We start from the raw sequence: 20,299 nt of genomic DNA on the forward strand, positions 1-20,299 counted from the left end.
GATGGTGTTGTGTTTAAGAAACTTGATTGAGATTTGAGAGATTTAGGTTCAATTCCTGCATATGCCAGATTCTACCTGTGTGACCGGTGCAAGTTACTCAACTTTCATGCCTCAGTTCCCCATCTCTAAAATAGGGATAATTATACTTCTTTTTTCCCCCGCTCTTTGCCTGCCTTATCTATTTAGAGCAGGGATTGTCTCTTACTATGTGTAGCTAATCTCAGTTGGGCTCTCTGGTTGCTACCGTAATACAAATAATGAAAGATTTTAAATTGAGATAGAAATAATATGCCCTGAAACAAGTTTCCTGGTGTGGATTAAAATGATTGCAACACAGCTAAGTTGGCCAGACTCAAAAAATGACTCATGTTTGGCAACAGGTGTCAAATACAGGTCCTATTGCACCCTCTCTGCCAGCTGTCAGGGTTGAAAAGTCTGGCCACTAATGTTTAACAGGTGCCGCAAGTAGTTTGGTTCTGTCACAAAAAGGGTAGATCCCTTGTGGAATGTGGGATCAAGCAGGGTTATGCAGTGGGTGTTGAAAACAGTTTGGCTTAGAGTTTATGGATAATAGTAATTCCGTTTCAAGGAAGATTTCAGTATTTTGACATTTGGTTTAGCTCTGATTAGGAATGAAGACCAATCCTCCTGGAAGTCCTGGGCATGTGGGCCCTACAACACCGGACTCCCCAGAAGCCCCTCAGGTGGATTGTCAAGAAGCTGGGTGGGTGAGCTGGCAAGAAACTAGACTGGTTTCATAGGAAATTCATCAAAATCGAATGGTTGTTGTGGAACATTTGGATTTTGACAAATCAGTAAATTCCAACCCCCCAAAAAAAATTCATCAGAATTTTACTGACCAGCTCTAGTTTGGCTTTGTCTGCGTTAATGGCCAAACCATGGCCATACTTGAGGTCTGTAGTTGAAATCTGGATCAATTTCCTTGTGCAGAAAGGACTCAAGTATAGCTTGGGGAGGAGGGGAAGATAGTCAAACTTTTTTCAATTATTTTACATTTATAACATGCTTAAACTGTATTTGAGACTAGGTTTGTGCACCAGTAGTAGTCTCAGACATAGTTTGTCCCATTCCACAATGGCTGGCCAAAATGTTAAAACCATGTAAAAGGGATTCTGACAAGTAGAAATCTAGTTTATTTAGAAAAAAGAGCCCTGGGACTACTTGCATGAGAGAGAGAGTTTTCAGAATCAGGATACCCGTTATAACTCTGATGGGGGAAGTGACAATCTATAGCACCATTTTGGCTTATCACAGTTACTTGAGGGGGAAGAAATCCCTGTCCATATGTAGGGCTAAGCAATACTAAAAATGTGCTAGCCATATTTTGAATACTAACTTGTTTCTGTTTAGTGCTTCAAGTAGAACAGTGCCTATCCTGCTTTATGCTGCATTAAACCAACTAGTTTGCTGAAGAAACCATGTAAAGCATCCAGTTCATGTTAATATATATAAAGATCCCGGCATGATCCAAAAGGCATTATTCCCCCACCCAGTCAGTCAAACCAGGCACTGGCACCTGGCTGTAAATTTGGAGGAGAGGGGGTGTTATATAATATATAATAAAATGAATAGCTTGTAGATGCATCATCCAATCACCCATGCAGAGAATGTTGTTACCCACACACATACCAAACATGTGAGCAATACTCTATAGTTTCTTTAAGGTCCCAAATCTGCTCAGCTTCTTCATGCTTGGCCCAATCCTTTTCCTCTGTCTCTCCTCATGGCCCCCACAAGTTGGGGGTTGTTTATTATTTGTATTTTGGTAGCACTCAAAGACCCAAACAAAATTAGGGCCCCAATGTGCTAAATCCTGTCCTTATATATGTTTGGGAGACAGTTCCTTCTCCAAAAGAGCTTACAAGTAGAAAAGAGAGTGGGAGGAGAAACAGAGGCATAAAGAGATGAAATGACCCACCTATGACACAGTCTCCCCACCTGGCTCCTTATCCAATCTGTTTCCCCTCAACCTATGGGATCCCAGTCCCCCTACCTCACTTCCCTCCCAGTTCTGCAGTCCAGGCCCAGACTACTTACCCAGCCAGTCACAGTCCTCATCCCAGATCCCAATTCCCCGTCCCAGTTTCTTCAATTGAGACATCCCCCCACTCTCTAGTCCCAGTTTCCAGCCTCCCTCACCAGGCTCCTTGTCCCAGTCTTCTGCTTCTGCCTTCCCCAAGTTCAGCTTTTGTCCCCTATGCATTTGAATCAGGCAGCTTCTTCCTCTAGTGCTGTCTGGGCCCAGTTGAAAGCACAGGAGAGACAATCTCCCTGCTCTCAGTTCTGGTGCCCAGACATGGCATAGTTGATAGCAGCCCAGAGCAGCAATTTCAGGGAAAGTCCTGTTTATCCTGAGGTTGCCGCATGCTTGGTGTAGATGTAATCTTTAGGAAATGTAGGTACTAAAATCTAAGAAGTCTATTGAACATATGAAAAATGTGATCTTTCAAAGGCTTTTAACTTGGCCAAATATGGGTGGATTTTCACCAGCAAAAGGCACATTCCTGACACAAAGGCCATCCACCTACCAAATTTCAAGACCTTTCCTCAAAACATGAGACTGGTAGAACTTTTCAAAGAACAGTTAATCAGAATTTTTTAAGATGGGCAAAACAACAGTTTTTTCTCCCAGCTCATTCTTGGGAATGGCTAATCTGTTTGGGTTGAACTTTCCCAAAAATATTCAGACTCAGACAAGACACACAGCATGGAAGAATTCAGTTCAAACAGTTTGATGAAGTCAAAAGCAACATAAAACAGGATCTTCTTATGGGAAGTGTCAGGCAACCTTAAAAATAGTAAAAAGAACAGGAGTACTTGTGGCACCTTAGAGACTAGCAAATTTATTTCAGCATAAGCTTTCGTGAGCTTCAGCTCACTTCTTTGGATGCATAGAATGGAACACACAGACAGGAGATATTAATACATATAGAGAACATGAAAAGGTGGAAGTATGCATACCATATCAATTGATTAGACTCTTGCTGTTGGTATGCATACTTCCACCTTATGGAAAGCTTATGCGAAAATAAATTTGTTAGTCTCTAAGGTGCCACAAGTACTCCTGTTCTTTTTGCGGATACAGACTAACACAGGTGCTACTTAAAAATAGTGTGGGCATGGCAGAAAGCATCACCTAAACGCCATTGTTTTGTATTAATTCCTTTTCTTTTAGGGTCCGAGTCAATATCCATTGAAGTAATTAGTACTATTTATTTGTATTACAGTCGTGCCTATGCCCTTTCAAAATGAGATTGGGGCTCCATTTTGCTAGGAACTGTAAAAGATGGACCCTTCCCCAAAGAGAATTTACAATCTAAATATACAATAGGAGGGAAAAGAGGTGAGGTGACTTGTCTGAGGTCACACAACTGGTCACTGGCAGGGTGTGGAATAGAACAGAGCTTTCCTAAGTCTAAACACCAGTTACCTACCTATCCATTGTTTTCTATATGGGAGACTCTTCATTGGGAATCTCTCCAATTATCTCAATAGGGGGTGGATCAGGTCTTTACATATTACTATTTGTGTCTGTGCATGGAGGAGCCACCTTGATATGTGCTCACACAGAGGAAGAGTAGAAATTAACAGATATTACCCTATCCTTAGGGATTATCTTTATTGCTATTTTGTATTTATATTTAAATTTTGGGAAAGAAACACAACCTCAGTTTTGCAGGAATGAGGCCAGTGAAGAAACATCTGGTGTTTACCCTATATTCTGTGGGAGTGCAGCAAAAGCTGACTACTTCATTCAAGCAAGTCCAGCTGGGTCACCTAATTACTTCTTTATATGTAGACAGCAGAACAGTTTTCCTCTCTACCTATTTCTTTTTCTTCACCTGATCATTAAATTTCCCTCTTGCCTCAGTTTTTTAATGCAATCAGCATGCTAAGAAATCTGTCACCAAGGCAGATGATACATTTGGTGTGAATTGGATGCTTACAAAGAAATTATCTATCATGGTTCTTAAATGTTGGATGTTCTTTAAAAATTGAAATGTTTTGGCATGTTATTTATACTGGATGTTTCCTGCTCATTGAAGAGAGATGATTATTTGCTTAAAAAAAAAACATTTCCCCACCTTTAAGTGATATAAACACAACAAGGTTTGGGGGAAAACAATTAAACTTCTCCAATAGTTTTGATGTAAAAGGAAGCTTTCTAGAGCCAACCATATTGTGAATTCCTCTAACTGAAATATTTTAATTACTAATTGATAACGCTAATCCTTTAACCTGGATAGTTGGCTTGATGGGTGAAAGAGTGGTATCTGGGGGTGGAGAGCCTGCCAATAATTGCATTTCATAAAGAATTTCCTCTAACGAGTTTCTCTTTAATTTTCCTGCAGTGCCGTTTCCCTTTCGAAATGCACTGCAGGATTCTCACTTCAGGGTACTCTCAATGATCGAATCGCCGAGATGTGAAAAGAATAAACCCTCACTCATAGTTCGCCTACTAGTAAAAGTGCACCACCATTCTAGGAAGCACGAAGCCCTCTGCATTGGAAAGCTGAGCGAGTTATTTGGGTTGCTTTGCTCTTCGGTCTAGGTTCAAGACAGCTCAAATAAGCATCTGACTTCGGGCAGGATTTGCATTGCAGAAGCAATTTTATGAAGCGCCTTATGTTTCAAAAAAATCTCTATCCTAGAATTCAAACTGGAATGGTTTGAAGAGTAACTGGCGATGAGGATTAGAAATCTCCCCTCAATTTCCCATACGTATCCTGGTGATAAAGGGCACTTTAAACTCCCTCTCACAGTGAATGAGCTTCAGTTAAATATTTCAAGAACTTCTTTACATGGTTTCCTCTGATGCATGTACTGTTGGGACATCTGTCTTCTGTACCTAATAAAGTAGTCTAGATTTAAAATGAACTTCGTTGGATTGCTTTGAAACGATAGGCACATATGGCTCATAATTAGCTGGATATCTCTTATAGTTAAATGATTTTTTTTCTCTCTGCCCATTCGCATCAATAATAGAAGCAAACAAAGTTCCAATTGTTCCTTGTTGCGGGACATTATGTGCCTGAATAAATGGATGTTGGCTGTGTCTACATGGATTTGCCATATGGCTACAAAGGCCAGAAGAATAGGGGCAGTGTGCTTTGTGATGGGAATAAGGAGAAGGCAGTGCCAAGCTGGGTTGAGCAGGGGATTCTAAAGGAGAAGCAGGGCTCCACACCTTCCAAAAGATAAGAAGTGGGGGGAGCAAAAACTACAAAAAATATTTTCTTTTACCACAAACGCAAGACCAAGTCATTCAAATAGAGGGCCACTCTCTCTGGTGAGTTACAGGCCCTGCCGGGAAATTAAAATTGCATGGTGTTGGCAGTGCGGGGGGAGTCGAGGAGAAGATTCATAGAAACAAAGAGACTGACTAGAATCAATTGTGTGTGCGCAAAGAAACGCTCCGTGGTGGCTTCTGTAAAAGTGAGCGGACACGCTCATTGTGACTCTCCCATTCTAGCGCTCCAAACTTTCCCCCGCGCTTCCTGTTAGCAGTCCTTCGAGACAATCGCTTTGGGGTAAAGAAACGAGCGTTTAATAAAAATAAATAAACGCCAGCGTTTTCTGCCTCAGGGTGGGTTTTTGCACCTTTGTGCAAACTGTGGCTCCGCCATCCGAGGTCTTTGAAGGCTACAAAGAGTATGGATCTTTCATTTCAGAAGGTCCTTTATTAGTAAGACGCTGAGACAATGGAAGTCCCAAAGGCACCTGCTTCCATGAAAGCAAAAGAAAAGCCCATAAATCCTGGAGGATCCAGCTGCCTCCCTCCGTGTATTGTTAGAATTTAATAAGAAAGGGGAAAGCTATTTTTTTTCTTTTCAAAGGGGAAAATCGTTTTGATCGGGGCCCATTGATGCAGGCACCATAAAATAAATCTAGTTCTGATGAAGTGATCATATCGTTCTGAGGTAATCAATGTTACTTTTATAGTGCGAGGCTTTTCATAAACTTCAACCCTGGTAGAGCAGACAGAGCTCACGGGGGCTCGGGCGATTGCCTTTGAAATAAAGGTGATTGCCTTTCAGGCAAAACGTGCTGGCCGCTGGAAGCTTTATTCCTCCTTCCTAGCATCGTGAAATGATGGTTTTGATAGTTTCGGACTTGTCTGCACAACTGCTGCAGGAGTGCATTGCAGAAGGCTGCAAAGCATGCGAAACCGCAGTCCTCAGCCAGAGGGGCCGCGGCGCTTGTGTTATTTGGGTATTTTGCAGGAGCAAAGGGAGGGAAAAGAGGAGTGTTTGAACGAAAGCCAGGGCTAAACAGGGGCTGGGGGAAGGAATGAATCGGGGACGTCTCCTTATCCTGACTGGGCAACCCGGATCCTTCTGCACCAGTCCCGGATTCTCTCAGCTCTCGGACCCTGGATCTTTCTTTTTTCCCGGTCTTTGCCCTGTCTCCAAATCCTCCTGTGTTTCCCCAGATCCCCACACAGTGGATCAGCTCAGCTAAAGCTTCCCTCGCCTCCAGTCACTTTTCTCCCCGCCTAAGGTTAGCCCAGGATTTAAGACTGCGCCCCTCTCAGCTAGCACCGAGATATTAATTTGGGAACCGCAAGATTCAGCTCAGCGATATGAATCAGCAGTTGGATTTAAATTGGGGAGGGGGGCAGAGATTTCAATTCGCCAGATTAAACTACAGCGATGTTTACAGGGGAGGAGTCGAAAGAGTCACTAAACCACTTATGAGTATTTTATAGGTACATAAAGGCTAATATAATCCAACCTCAGAAATTACCGTAAAAACCAAAGGAAATTCAGCTGCTAAAACTCCATGTAAGCGTTACCTTAAGAGCCTGCATTAAACCACATGGGCAAGAGATTTCAGATGGGCAATGTGGGCTGATTCCTCATCTTTACGTGTGAGTTAAAGCTGCTGGAACCCTGGCTGGCATTTGGCCTTCAACTCTGTCAGGTCCCTGGTAGTTTACAGCGTTCAAACGCTGCCTTTGCAGCCTCTTCTATGCTATTGTGTTTGCTTGCACCGATATTGACAGTTTAAAAAAAAATTACTAGGAAAACGTACTGATCGACCCCACACACTCGAACTAATTTTTTCTTGTTTACCTAACTACACTATGAGCTACAACTTGTGTGTATATGTTTTCAAGTTAGGCAAGTGCAAAAAATCCTGAAAATAATATCCAGCCATTCAAAAGTGGTAAATCAGATTTAAAGAAAAATTATAAAAAAAATGTGTAATGCTCTGTGCCTCCCTGGATTGTGAATAATTTCCATGTGTAGATTTTAAAGTGGGGATATTTCTGTAATCCTCCCCCATGTTTTCAGTCTTATCAGGGCTGCACAGGTAGTGTACTTAACTGACAGGAGGTTGTGATATTTGTCCATTATTGTGACAAAAAAGGCAGTAAAATATTAATACTAAAATGTTGATGTATGGGTTTTTTTATAACTAGACCCTATGTTACAGTTAACAGTGCGATTGTATGTTACCATTTCTATTACAAACTATATTTTTCAGGATTTATAGCTTACTCATAAGCACATATTCTCGATTTAAATTGCCATACCAGGAAGCACTTCCTTGCAATTAAGATGTTTTGTGTTCCAATAAAACAGGAAATCAAATCCAAGCAAGTTAAGGATTTTTTTGTTTTTGAAGTTTACAAACATATATTGTTGGGCAAGACACAGTTTTGCATGAAGTCTTTTGATGCACATACTGTGATGCCAGATAATGCAGTGTAACACTTTAAATATATATACTTTTCTGAACAAGAGCAGAAAAGCTGTCTATTGCGTCAAAGATTAAGAGCTCCCTTATGCACTGACACAGCAGAGGAGCCACTATGGTTTATCATTCCAGTGACCCCTTATTTACAGATCAGTGGAAGATTTTTTAATCAGACCATTCAACTTGCAAATAGTGTGTGGGTGTGTCAAAACTTGGCACAGGCTAGTGGAACCTGAAGTGCCTGACTGTGTCATCCCACAGTTTCACTTTGGGCAGATTTAACTGCAGAGTAAATAAGTTTAAAAAACAGTAGCCATTCAAGCTAATTTTATATGGATGGCAAAATGCTTTACAAACCCCACAAAGAGCAAGCATGAAACAATGTTAAAAGGCACTGTATTGAACACAAATTCAGTCTTCTCCTGGATTAAATGGGCCAGAGCTTTGTCTTGACCTGTAAGTAAATGTTATATCTACATGAATTATGAAAGCCAGGCTTGAGGAATTGTAACTTCTTGCTAATGTAGTATATTTTAGATTATGGGAATCAGATAATTGGTTCATGCTAACTCCTGCAGTGGCTACAACCCTCCTGTTTTAGCGGAAGTTAAACTCCTCCATACCACTGACAGCTAATCAATTGTGTACTACTTACAATATATGGGGGAACAGAATTATCCTTCTAACAATCTTCACCACTAGAAAAAATCTATTATGCTATGCAATATGTAAAGGATGAGGAGCAATGTATGTGTTTTTTTTTTAAATATTGGCTGGTGGTGTGTTGCACATTTTGATCCCGTGTTTCTTTATACTACAATCCTTATGTTTTGAGCACCTTACTTTACAAAGATATGGAAAATGTCCTTGGTTTGTAGTGTCCCTCTACCCCAGCAGCTACGGAGTGTGAGAATGAATGAGTTCATGGAATTGAGAGACAGTGTCAGTTCTAAGTTTATACAGGTGTTTTCTAATGTTTGCAAACTATGGCATTTCCTGTCAGTTGTGTTCCACTAAATGTTTCTTTAATACTAATTAACATCAACAGATTTTGGACTCCTTTTTTTATTTGAACTGTGGCATTATTTGCAATGCCAGTGGTACAGACCGGCTCAGGAACCATTGAAACAGATTTGTCTTCAAGTAAAAACTAAATTTTGATTTATAGCTACATTTTGTGAATGCAAAAAAAAAAAACCCTATAAAAATAAATTTACACATTTTGTAAATAAAAGCAAATATAGTGCCCTTTGGCTTATCCAAAAGAAAAAAACAAGACTATTGGGTGTCAACCAACATTATCCACATTTGACATAAATAGAAAAGATAAGTTAGTATAACTCTTTAAAAAAATTTGTACAAATATACATTTTTTTTGCACTGAGATCAGCAAAGATTAAACATTTTATATAAATGACTTTAAAGCTTTACACTTCTGGCCAGTGTACTCACATTAGGCATAATACATTTATATATAAAACGCAATACATTGCACAGTTGTACATTAACACTGCTCCGTCCGTGGCTGTAGTCAGAGCCACTCTCACTGCATGCAGTTCCTCGTGGGGGAGAGGGTGTAGGGAACCCAGATCTTAATCCTCCTTGCTCCAGATCTCGTGAGAGTTGCCCCTTGCCGAAGTGTGGGCAGAACAGCCGCTAGGCCATGCGCCTCCAGAGACGAAGCAAAATCTCCCTTAGGTGTCATAGTGCAAAATCTGAGGAGAAAAACGGAGGGGGAGGGAAGCAGCCACATGAATTTCGTGAACACGCACTGAAAGCAACCGCGGCTGCCGCTCCCAGCAGACACAGAGCCCCCGGCGGCCACAAAATAAGTCGGCAGACCCCGCCCCATCTCCCCCTCCAGCTCGGCGAATGAGTCAGAGAAACCAGCTCCTTCCCCGGCCTGATCTCACTCAGCACCTGGGGGGGCTTGCAGAGGGGCTGGGCGGCCCTGGCTCACCCCGGGAAGTGGCTTCCCTTGCGTTGGCAGAGCGGGGCAGCAGCCTGGCCCGACCGACCGCCCTCCAATGGGAATCGCCCCCTAGCTGTTTTGTTCGCAGCGCGCACGCCCCGCGGGGTCCCCGCTTCGCAGCGCCAGGCTGGCCACTGCCCTTCCCCCCACCCCGCAGCAGCGGCCGCCCTCCTCCTCCTGCGGCTGGGTTTTGTGAGGAGAGGGCCGCGAGCTGTGGTCCCCGGGGAGGGCGCTCACCTGGTTCACCGCAGCCGCTTCCGGGGAGTCTGCTCCGCGGGCGCAGAGGCGGGACACCCGCCAGGATGGTCGCAGCTCGCTTTGGCGTCCCCCAGCCTTTTCCGCTTGACAAAGAAATCTAGGGACCAACGGGGGGCGTTACACACAGACACACACCGGCCGCCGCCTACCCCAGGGGCGGCCCCCGCGGGACGGATACACGAACGTGCGGCGGCAGCAGCCGGGCCCCGCCCTGCCCGGGCACCCGCACAACAGCACACCCGGGAGGCGGCGCGCAGAGGAGGCCTGGCGGCTCGTGACTCCCCCTGTCTGCCTCGGGAGAGGGTTGCAGCTGGGTCGGGTTTGTTTACTTCGCCGGCCTGCAGCGCGCAATGTGCTGTGTAAGCGTTTCCCCAGCGCGCTGCGCCGCGAGCCTTTTAGCTGAGCGAGCGATGCCCCGGGCCCTTTAAAGCGCCGGGGCATTTAAGCGCAGAGAGCCCCGGGGTGCGCGCCTGTGCCGTGCCCGGGGCGTGCCCCTGCCTTACCTGTGATGTGGGCTGCGCTGGAAGGCGAGACCCTTTTGAGCGCCGCTGGCGCGCAGGGTACGGGTTTGATTGTAATCCCTGAGTGGTTGTTGAGCTGATCGGATCGGTTCTCCTGGTTGAGCCGCTCTTTGCCCCCCGCGATAGTGCTTTCCAAGGCGGCCGTCTTACCCTGGGGGCTGAGGGAGGAGGACGCAGACACCACCAGCTCCTGGTGAGAGTCCCTGGGGTTAACCCCCGCAGGAGTATCCAGGTCCCCCAGAGGTGGCTTGGACCTGACCAGCAGCACCGGGAAGCGGCACCTCCCGACCTGTACTGTCTCTCGATAGAAAGCGGGCACCGAGCCTCCCTCCACCTCTTCCCACTGCAGCCTGCCAGGGCCGTCCAGCGGGGTGTCGGTCTGGAAGTTGTAGTCCCACCGCCTCTGGTCATCCTCGCTGATCTCCCGTAGTTTGCTCTTCAGCTCCCGGCTCAGCTCTTCGTGATCCACCGGGCCAAAGAGGTTCCGGCAGACCCCTGTGCGGGCGTGCAAGGGGAAAGTCCTGCGGGCGGCCAAGCGCTCCAGAGCCGAGGCGCTGGAGAGGTGCACGTTGGACATGATGGTTCCGCTGCTGCTTTGCCCCGGCAAGCCAAGGACCCAAACGCGGTGCTCCTGGGGAGAAAAGGGCTGTGAGTTCCACCCGTCCGCAATCTACGTGCAGGCAACCCAACCAGCCTTGGAACCTCTGCAGTCTGCTGGTGAGCCTGGGGCTGCCTCGCTTTTAAAGCCCTCACCAAGTTAGAGCAAAACATCTATTAGCATAATAGTATTTCTCTTTAATAACACTGCTGCCATTGGTGGAGGCTCCGCTGGTCCCTTGGGTGTAATACCTCGAGCTCCGCTCCCCATTGGCTGAAGGAGAAACTGTGGCCGGGCGCCAAAAGTGGCAAGATCCCTGCTATTGGTAAGCAGGACCTGTCAGTCTGAGTTATATAGGGGCGATTGGAAGGGGCGGGGGTTGAGATTTAAAGAGAAGGAGGTTGAGTAACGTGACACCTAGCCTGCAAGCAGTTCCCTGCCCCCTTTGTTTGCAGGGTGAGGTGGCTGGAGCTGCTGCTACTGCTGTGTGATTTGCTTTTTTTTTTTTTTTGCCTTTTTAACGTTTAGGAGCTAGTCAAAGAATGGAGTCGCTGGGTTTCCTGGGGAGGCGATGCTTAGATTTGTTTAATTTGGACTTTTTAAAAAGGCAAGTGGGTATAAAAGAAAGGGGTTTGAAGAAATCTATATGTCAGTATAAGAGACAAGACGTTATCAGGAAAAACTAATAAAAAACAAAGCTAGATATATGCCGATTTCAAAAGAAGGGAAAGGATGTTTTTTAAAAGGCTTTTTTATAGTCACTTGGAAGTAATAAGTTACTAGATATGTTTTTGCACTACAGAGTAGAAACACTGCATATGAAAACCACAGCTTTTTTGCCTGTCTTAACTTTAAAACCCATATAATACATACATGTTTGTCTGCTGTAGATGAGCTAATCTTACTATTGTGTTGCCAGGAATCAGCTGACTTGTGCTTTACATTGTCTGCCGATCATTGCAATCACTGCTTTTTGTTGTGATGGGGATAGGGGGAGAGAATCTTACAAGGTGCTCATACCATAATGGGCTTTCTTTAATGCTCCAGTCCTCTCCACAGTGGCAAACAAGAGAAAAGATCAACTTTACGGTTGTTTGCAGGTTAGGGAACTCTCTTCTCACTCCCGCACAATGCTAGTGCCTGGATGAAGCCTGTGCCTCTGACTGGCTCGCTCTCTTCTTCTTCTTTTCTTTTTTTCCCCCCTGCTTTCATAAGAAGAGTGAGGGGGATGAATGTTTGTTTAATTGCATGTGAATGTGGTGGTTGTGAAAAGTGTTGATTTGATTGAGCAATGGAGACTTGAAGTCCTGTCTCTATCCAACAAACAGGTACAGAGCAAGAAACAGTCAACTGTTTCCTCTCAACTCTGATAATGGGGAGCATTCTTCTTATTGTGGCAGAAGATAATTCAGTTTTCATGTGCTCTAGGACCAGTAGTTCCCAAACTAGGGCATGACTTAGAATCACAGAATATCAGGGTTGGAAGGGACCTCAGGAGGTCATATAGTCCAACCCCCTGCTCAAAGCAGGACCAATTCCCAACTCAATCATCCCAGCCAGGGCTTTCTCAAGCCTGACCTTAAAAACCTCTAAGGAAGGGGATTCCACCACCTCCCTAGGTAACCCATTCCAGTGCTTCACCACCCTCCTAGTGAAAGTTTTTCCTAATATCCAACCTAAACCTCCCCCACTACAACTTGAGACCATTACTCCTTGTTCTGTCATCTGGTACCACTGAGAACTGTCTAGATCTATTCTCTTTGGAACCCCCTTTCAGGTAGTTGGAAGACTTGTTCAGGGTAAGCCCCGGCAGGCCGGGTTGGTTTGTTTACCTGTTGCATCCACAGGGTTGGCCAATCACAGTTTCCAGTGGCCCTAGATTCCTACGTAAAGAGAAATAGTCAACATCCAAGTCCAGTAAGGGTCACAAATGTGATTCGAGCAGCACAGAGCCTGCCAAGAACGTATGCAATACTATTCCTCAGGGTACGTCTACACTACCTGCTGGATAGACACGATAAATCTATCCCCGATTACTCTGCCATTGACTGCTGATCTCCAGCTCGGCAAGAGGCAGAAGCAAAGTTGATGGGGGAGCTGCGGCGTGCCGTGAGGACACGAAGTAAGTAATTTTAATTCGATCTAAGATGCGTCGAGTTCAGTTACGCTATTCTCGTAGCTGAAGTTGCATCTCTTATGTTGATCTCTCCCCCTCGCCCCCCGGTGTACACCAGGCCTCAGGCTGGGGAGCAAAAGGAGGCTAAAGGCAATTTGACCTCTTGAATTCAGCATTTTCTGATAGCCAAGGGACTGACCCTGCTCAGTGATAAAGGTCAGCAGTTGTTCAACGTAAAGAAGCTAAAGCAATTAACATCCTCAGACTGAAGACCCCTCGTTTCCATGTAGCAACTTTCTTTACAATTTGGTTGTGCAAGACACAGATGAAGACACAGGCAACTTTTCCAGGATAATATAGGAATCCCACAAGAACATGACCAGCTCATGGTACATATGGATCAGTCTTGTAAGGATCACAGGAAGGGTAGGATAGTTCCCAGAAAGCATTCAAAGGTAATTTTTAAAAGACATCTGAAGATGTTGTGGTCTTGTCAGATATGCTTGAACTCTTAAGTAAACTGGAATGGAATCAGCTAGCAGTAATATTGGGGGAAATGTTACTTTCATGGGTTTTTCTCATTGAAATTGACCACAGGAAGAACATATTCCATTTGGAAGATGACCTGCAGGCCAAAGAGAAGCTGTTCAGTGAACTGTTCATACAAAGGCTATCTTGGTTCTTTGGAACGAACAGTACACCTCATTAGACAACATGGAGGTGTCAGAAAGGTTTTTGATGGGGAAGGAAGAAGCAGAGGTCGCTCACCAACAAGGCCTTTAGTGGCAACAGATGAACCCAATATTATTTCCCTTTACTTAGCAACCTTTCAGGGGAGCTTCATAAATGGGATGATTGAAGCCAATTCAGCCTCAGCCTACAGATGAGCATTATATGGATATCCTTTTCATAATTAGTCCACTGGCAAAAGGGGGCAGGATTCATTCTCTTCCCACACTCCACCCCCCAAGACTTGAGAAAAGACTTATTTATGAGCCCTGTTTCTCAGAAACCCCTTACCAGAATTTTTCCTTCCAATTAGTTTCACTAAGGCAGAGGCTAATTTGCTCTACAGCGAGAGAGGGACTTTCAGCAGGTGGTACCTTCATTATAGACCTTTCTCAGCAACCTGTTTCTGCTAGGAAAGAAAACAGGATCATCTGACAGAATTACATATACTGTTGGTGACCTATGTCAAGGATAAGGGCATCTCTCGAAAGGATTCTTTTCCAAGGAAATTAGATGGTGTGCTTCGGTCTCAAAGACATATACCTGGTATTTCTGGTTGAAGTAGGCTCTGAAGTTTTTACAATCCAGCAGAGACAACAAAGGCAAGCAGTTTACTTGCTATAATTCTTTCTAATATTAGCCTTGTGGTGCTTCACAAAAAAAATAAATCATAAAAGTGGTGATGGTACTAGCCTGGAGTTGCACAGTGTATTTGCACAGGGTAAGGAAAATTATAAGAGGAGGTGTAAGTTAGCTCAGTACTAGAGGATTAATTACAGTTTACAAGCAGTCTCTCCTGATGCTTTTCCAAATGTAGTGTATAGGAATGGGATAGTATCTCTTTAAACAGTTTGTGAGACCTCTAAAAGTCTCTGTGTTCTATATTTGAAAAACCAGGCACAGCAGCATGTGTATATGTAACTAGACCTTCTGTATATTTAGTAAACATGTTATTTGAAATCCCACTGTGTCTGTATGATTTCTACATATTAGTTTGTTGTGTGAAAAGCAAAAGACAACACAGGAGTTAACATTTCTGGGCTTGTCTGTTGATTCCTCCCAAGGACTGCTAAGACTTCTGTCTTCCAAGGTGTGAATAATAAGGAAACAATGAGGTGTTGCCTATGGATTTGGTGTCAGAGAGAGATTAGCAGACTCCTAGGCATCCTCTCTGCTTCTGTCCGATCTTCCCAGGCTGCCTGCACCATCTGTAAGTTGGAAAGGGGTGTTCGGTGTGAATGGATAAAGTTCAGGGAGAAAAATCACTCTGTTTCTTCAGACCAGAGAAGAACTCGAGCAGTGCTGACAGCTACGTATTCAGACTTGGAACAAGAAGGTGGTATTCAAGTCAGTCCAAGACAGGGGGTCTTGGAGGGAACCCACATGAACATGCTAGAACACTTAGCAGATTCATTCAAGAGTCCGATGGGAGGGTGCTGTAACTCCATTGTTGTTTTCTGTGCCCACGATTTAATACATCTGAAGGAATAAGCACACACTGTGCAGACAACCATTGCTGGCATTTAGAAGATCTGGGAATTTTCTCTCAAAACCCAAATTTCAGCCAACAAAGAAAACTTTCCAGGGTTATCTAACACAATAGAGATTTACATGTTACTTTGGGGATGCTGATATTTAGACCCATGGAGGGAAAGTGTATTTATGGATAGCCTAATGATTGGGCCTGTGGGGGCAGTCTCTTCACCTCCCATCTCCTCTGTCAGCTGGAACAATTGTATGGCTGGAATCCAGATCCAAGGGCTCTGGTGGTGGATGCACACCTGCAATAAGACAATTACCTTCCCTAATCCCACTTCTTGCATCCTTTTGTCATGTTGTCTTGCATTGTGACTTGTGCATTAAGACGAGGGTAATGAGAGTATCAGTGACTTCACTATGATAACTCTTGGCCATGGTACCCAGCTCTGCTGGCACTAACTGTGCCCATCCTTATCTTCCTCCAGGAGATGGAGAACATCCTGGCTGACCTGACATGTTCATGCTATTCTCATGAATGTAAATGTAGTTTACTGAATTCATAGACTGTAAGGCCAGAAAGCATGATTATGATCGTCTAGCCCAGTGATTCTCATAGAGGGATACACATATCCCTGGGGGTAAGCAGAGGTCTTCCTGGAAGTACATCAACTCATCTAGTTATTTGCCTAGTTTTACAACAGGCTACATAAAAGGCACTAGCGAAGTTGGTACAAACTAAAATTTCATACAAACAATAACTTGTATATATTGCTCTATATACTACATTTCAGTGTAAATGTAAGTACAATATTTATATTCCAATTGATTTATTTTATAATTATATGGTAAAAATGAGAAAATCAGCAATTTTTAAGTAATCGTGTGCTCCGACACGTCTATATTTTATGTCTGATTTTTGTAAGCAAGTAGTTTTTAAGCGAGGTAGAACTTGGGGGTACGCAAGACAAATCAGACTCCTGAAAGGGGTACAGTAGTCTGGAAAGATTGATCTAGTTCAACTGTTTGTATAACATAGGCCAGTGGTCCCCAACCTTTTTGGCTAGGAGGCGCCAGCCGAAGGACCACTGCGGTGGTGGAGCACCCGTCGAAATGCCATCGAATTTTGGCAGCATTTTGGCAGCGGCGCCTCTCGATGACGTCGCTTGCTGTCAACAAGCAACATCATCGAGAGGCGTCCCCGCCGAAATGCCGCTGAAATTCGGCAGCATTTTGGAGGATGCTCTCCTGGAGGCCAGGATGTGGGCACATTAAGATGCCCCGGTGTGCACCATGGCGCCCGCGGGCACCATGTTGGGGACCACTGACATAGGCCATAGAATTTTATCCGGAAATTTCCTGCCATTAAGCCTTTAAATTTTGGTTGAACCACAGCATATTGTTTGGAAATTTTTATTCTCTCTGTTTCAGGAGAAGAAAGTATTCATACTACTTAGCATAATTAAAGTGCAGTGATGGTCTGAACAACATCTAGATAGGAATGGCACATTTTTACCCCAAAGTCCTGCACCCTGGGTATATTCAGAGTCCTAAACTGGGGACAAAAATACTTTTTTAAACTGTCTTTTACTCCTGTTAGCTGTGTTGGCTCTGCAGGGCTATGGGAGAGGGAGCTGGGCTCTTTTCTGCCTCATGCATCAAAACAGTTGGGAATACATAACTTTTGTTACTTAAGACTATTTCTGTGTGAGAAAGAACCCAGTTTGTCAGAACCCATGTTGAGATTTCTGGGCTGCCAGTTAGGGAAAACTCTTTACATTGTAAATCAAGCAAAATTGATAAGAAGTTATTGATACAACAAATATAGAACCCAGATCCTGTTATTTTAACAGTCGCTTTTCATTACTAGACTGCACTTTAACTTCCTCAGTGGCCATTTTGGCAGTATGTTTGTATGAGTAAGATGAACAGATCCCTATGATATATTGTCACAAAAGAACCAAACAGTCTTCCTCCTTGTGGAGATTCCAAAAGTAGTCCTCTTAGGCATGAATGGTATAGTCCGGGAGGCACAGTCAAATAAAGAAACAAGTCTTTAGACTGTCAAATTTAACAGTATGTCTACACAGCAAAGCAAAATCCAGGGCTGGCACGTGCCAGCCAAGCTGGGCTCATGGGTTACAAGCTGCAGGGCTGTTTAGTTGCTATGTAGACTTCTTGACGCAGGATGCACCCTGGGCTCTGGGACCTTGTGAAGTGGGAGGGTCCCAGACCTTGGGCTCTGGTCCCAGACCTTGGGCTCCAGTCCAAGCCCAGAAGCCTACACAGCAATGAAACATAGAGTGTGAGCCTGAGTCGGCTGGCAAGGGCTAGCCGTGGGTTTTTCTTTGCCATGTAGACAACCCTAAAAGGCTTATGCGTCAAGCTACTTTTCAAGGGTCCCTATTAAGTGTAAAGTTACTGTATTTATCGAAAATGCATTGTATATGAAAACTCCAAATTTGAAATAACTCTACACATGATACCTTAATTTGAAATAATTATATCCGCTAATAAATATTAATCGTTTGTCTATCATATACTTGTTTCTCATTATGCATATATACAGGAATAATTTGCGGTTATACATTTACACTAATAATATTTCATTGTACCCCTCTGTCTTTCTTGATCTGCTTAAAGAAACCAGGCATAACCAAAGTTCAAATACAAGTAAAATATTTGGTAGAGGTGGTCAAAAACTTTTCATCAAAGGTTTTTCAACGAAAAAATGCATTTGGAATTATACAAAACCTTTCATGCTCAAAACTTTATGATTTTGCGATGAAACAAATAAAAATTGAATTATTTTGATTTGGGTTATATGGAATCAAAACAGATTGGTTTTAAAGTGGGGAAGGAGGAAAACCCACCCTTCCTTTTTGTTGCCATTTGATTTGAATTGATGCATTTTGTTTGTTTCAGATTGCTTTGTTGAAAAATTGGAAAATTCCACAGAAAAAATTCAAACCTGATGAAGTTTTTTCATTTTATTAATTAAAAAAAATTTTTTTTATGGCAAATGATTTCCTTTTTAAGATCAACTGTGATATTTAATCCTGTTTGAACTCACTAAGAAACCTCTTCACTCTTTATTGTTAACTGGTTAGTTAAGCAGGTTTACATCATTAGAGCAGAACAAAGCAGCTAGTGAATCTAGCCTAGTCTGTTGCACAGTCCACTAATGCAGCTTTGGCCTTAGTGGGCTCCTCCTTCTTAGTAATATCTTTTCTGTTAGATACAGGACTTTTAATAGATAGGAATGATTGTTAAGTCCAATAATGCTCTTGGAACCTGGCCTGCAGCCATTACCTTAGAATCTTTAATAAGTTCCAGGATTCTCTGTGTAGCTTGTTTTTTCTGTATATTCAGCATACCTTACTGGTATATGTTGTGAATTAGAAAGTATGATAGAAAATAATAATTTATAAGCAATGCCTTGGATGTGTTTACTATGGAAGACAGCACTGTTTGTTGACTTCCTATGTAGTCATCTTTGACTGGAGATGAAATACTCCATTAATTATTAATCTGGTTCAATCCTCCATTTGTGTCTGTCCTCACCAACATGCCAAGATGTCACTTTAAAATATACGTATATAATTTTTTGAATTCTGTTCAAAGTGGATTTGTTGCTTTTTTCCTACTATCTTCTGGGGTGAAAATGATGATTGACTCTAACCATTACTGCTCTCTGTCAATGCTCGCACTAATACCTATTTTTAAATTCTGATTTTTAATGTTCACTTTGGCTCTCTACTTTTCTTGCACCAAGAAGTGTAGTGCTAGTAACTCAAAGTCTTGTGCCAGTTCTGGTGGAGATTGTTCATGTCATCTATTGTGTCAATTAAGCTGCTTCTTATTTATTATATTTTAGGTGTATTTAGAAGCTCTAACTGAGATCAGGGCCCCATTTTGCTAATCACTGTAAATTCTTATAGTAAGAGAGAGTGCCTGCTCACAGAGCAAATAGACAAGGCAAGCAAAGGGCAGGAGTGGAAACAGGTGAAGTGACATGCCAAAGCACTAACAGCAAGTCAGTGACAGAGCTAGGAATAGAATCCAGGGCTCCTGGTTGCTAATGCAGTGCCCTTGACATTGGACTATGTTGCCTGTCTTTAAATTATACTACTGCCACTTCCACTTGATGTCCATACAGTTGATTAACATAGCAGTGCTGTAACAAGGGTGAGGCGAGTGAGGCACTTGCCTCAGGCACAGAAAGCTGAGGGGCACAGAAAGAGGTGGAGAAAAAGGGAGGGGAAAAAAGCTGCTGGCTGGCACAGAGATATTTATAACCCAGATGATCTTCCCCACCTGCCGCCCCCCTGTGCCTCCCCTGAGTGTCCCCCAGCCCCGACTTGCTTCCCCCTACCCCCTTCCCGGCCTGGAGCTGAGCAGCTCCAGGCTTCCTCCCTGCAGCTACTGCTGCTGCAGGGTCCTAGTGCCCCCCATCTCACTTCCAGAGCAGACGGACTCTGAGCCTGCCCTTCCCCCTCAGACCCTTTCATTTTCCAATGGGACCCCCCAGCAGCACAGGGGGTCCCCTTGCCCACACTCACCACTCCTGCCCCATGCTGGGCAAGGAGGCAGCCCCATCCCTCACCCTGTGAGGGTACAGTCAGGGGCAGGGTGGAGGCACACACAGCACCCCTCGGCACCCACCACAGGGGAGACAAGGGAGATTTCTGGACCTGAGAAGGACCCTAGGAGCACATGCAGTGACAGTGGTGGGGGTGAGTGTGCTGCTGGGGGGGGGGGCTGCTCCCCCAGAACTCGCTGCTGCTGGCAGGGAAAGGGCTGGAGGGAGTCCTCCTCTCTGGCCCCTGTCCCGGAGCAGCCTGCCTGCATCCCAAACTCAACCCCAGCCCTGCCCCACTCCGGAGCCCACACCCCCAGTCAGA

The 20,299-nt window shown here is 44.1% G+C and overlaps 2 protein-coding genes across 9 annotated transcripts in view; one reads left to right on the forward strand and one right to left on the reverse strand.

Moving 5' to 3' along the window:
• Positions 1 to 8,771: 8,771 nt before the first annotated feature.
• Positions 8,772 to 11,056, reverse strand: CDKN1C (cyclin dependent kinase inhibitor 1C). Its single transcript, XM_032770341.2, has 3 exons — positions 10,459 to 11,056; positions 9,935 to 10,052; positions 8,772 to 9,440 (listed from the first exon to the last, which is right to left on the reverse strand). Exons 1-2 carry the CDS (start codon positions 11,051 to 11,053, stop codon positions 9,940 to 9,942), a joined length of 708 nt encoding a protein of 235 aa, XP_032626232.1. The 5' UTR covers positions 11,054 to 11,056; the 3' UTR covers positions 8,772 to 9,440; positions 9,935 to 9,939.
• A 259-nt stretch (positions 11,057 to 11,315) lies between these two features.
• SLC67A1 (solute carrier family 67 member 1) overlaps positions 11,316 to 20,299 on the forward strand; it is a 165,841-nt gene continuing 156,857 nt past the window's right edge. For 5 of the 8 annotated variants that reach the window (XM_075065108.1, XM_075065104.1, XM_032770292.2 and 2 more), the window contains exon 1: positions 11,325 to 11,399. The gene's annotated coding sequence lies outside the window, so the exon portion shown is untranslated. Of the gene's footprint in view, positions 11,400 to 20,299 lie in introns of all 8 variants that reach the window. The other 3 variants (XM_075065106.1, XM_032770284.2, XM_075065105.1) reach the window with 3 other exon arrangements.

This window comes from Chelonoidis abingdonii, chromosome 4, assembly GCF_003597395.2.
Source record: "Chelonoidis abingdonii isolate Lonesome George chromosome 4, CheloAbing_2.0, whole genome shotgun sequence".
In the NCBI taxonomy this organism is placed as follows: domain Eukaryota; kingdom Metazoa; phylum Chordata; order Testudines; family Testudinidae; genus Chelonoidis; species Chelonoidis abingdonii.

Coding starts and splice junctions, on each gene's coding strand:
- CDKN1C (XM_032770341.2), bottom strand. CDS start 11,053: ATGTCCAACGTGCACCTCTCCAGCGCCTCGGCTCTGGAGCGCTTGGCC. Junction 10,053..10,458: donor CAGCGCAGCCCACATCACAG/GTAAGGCAGGGG, acceptor GTTGGTCCCTAG/ATTTCTTTGTCAAGCGGAAA.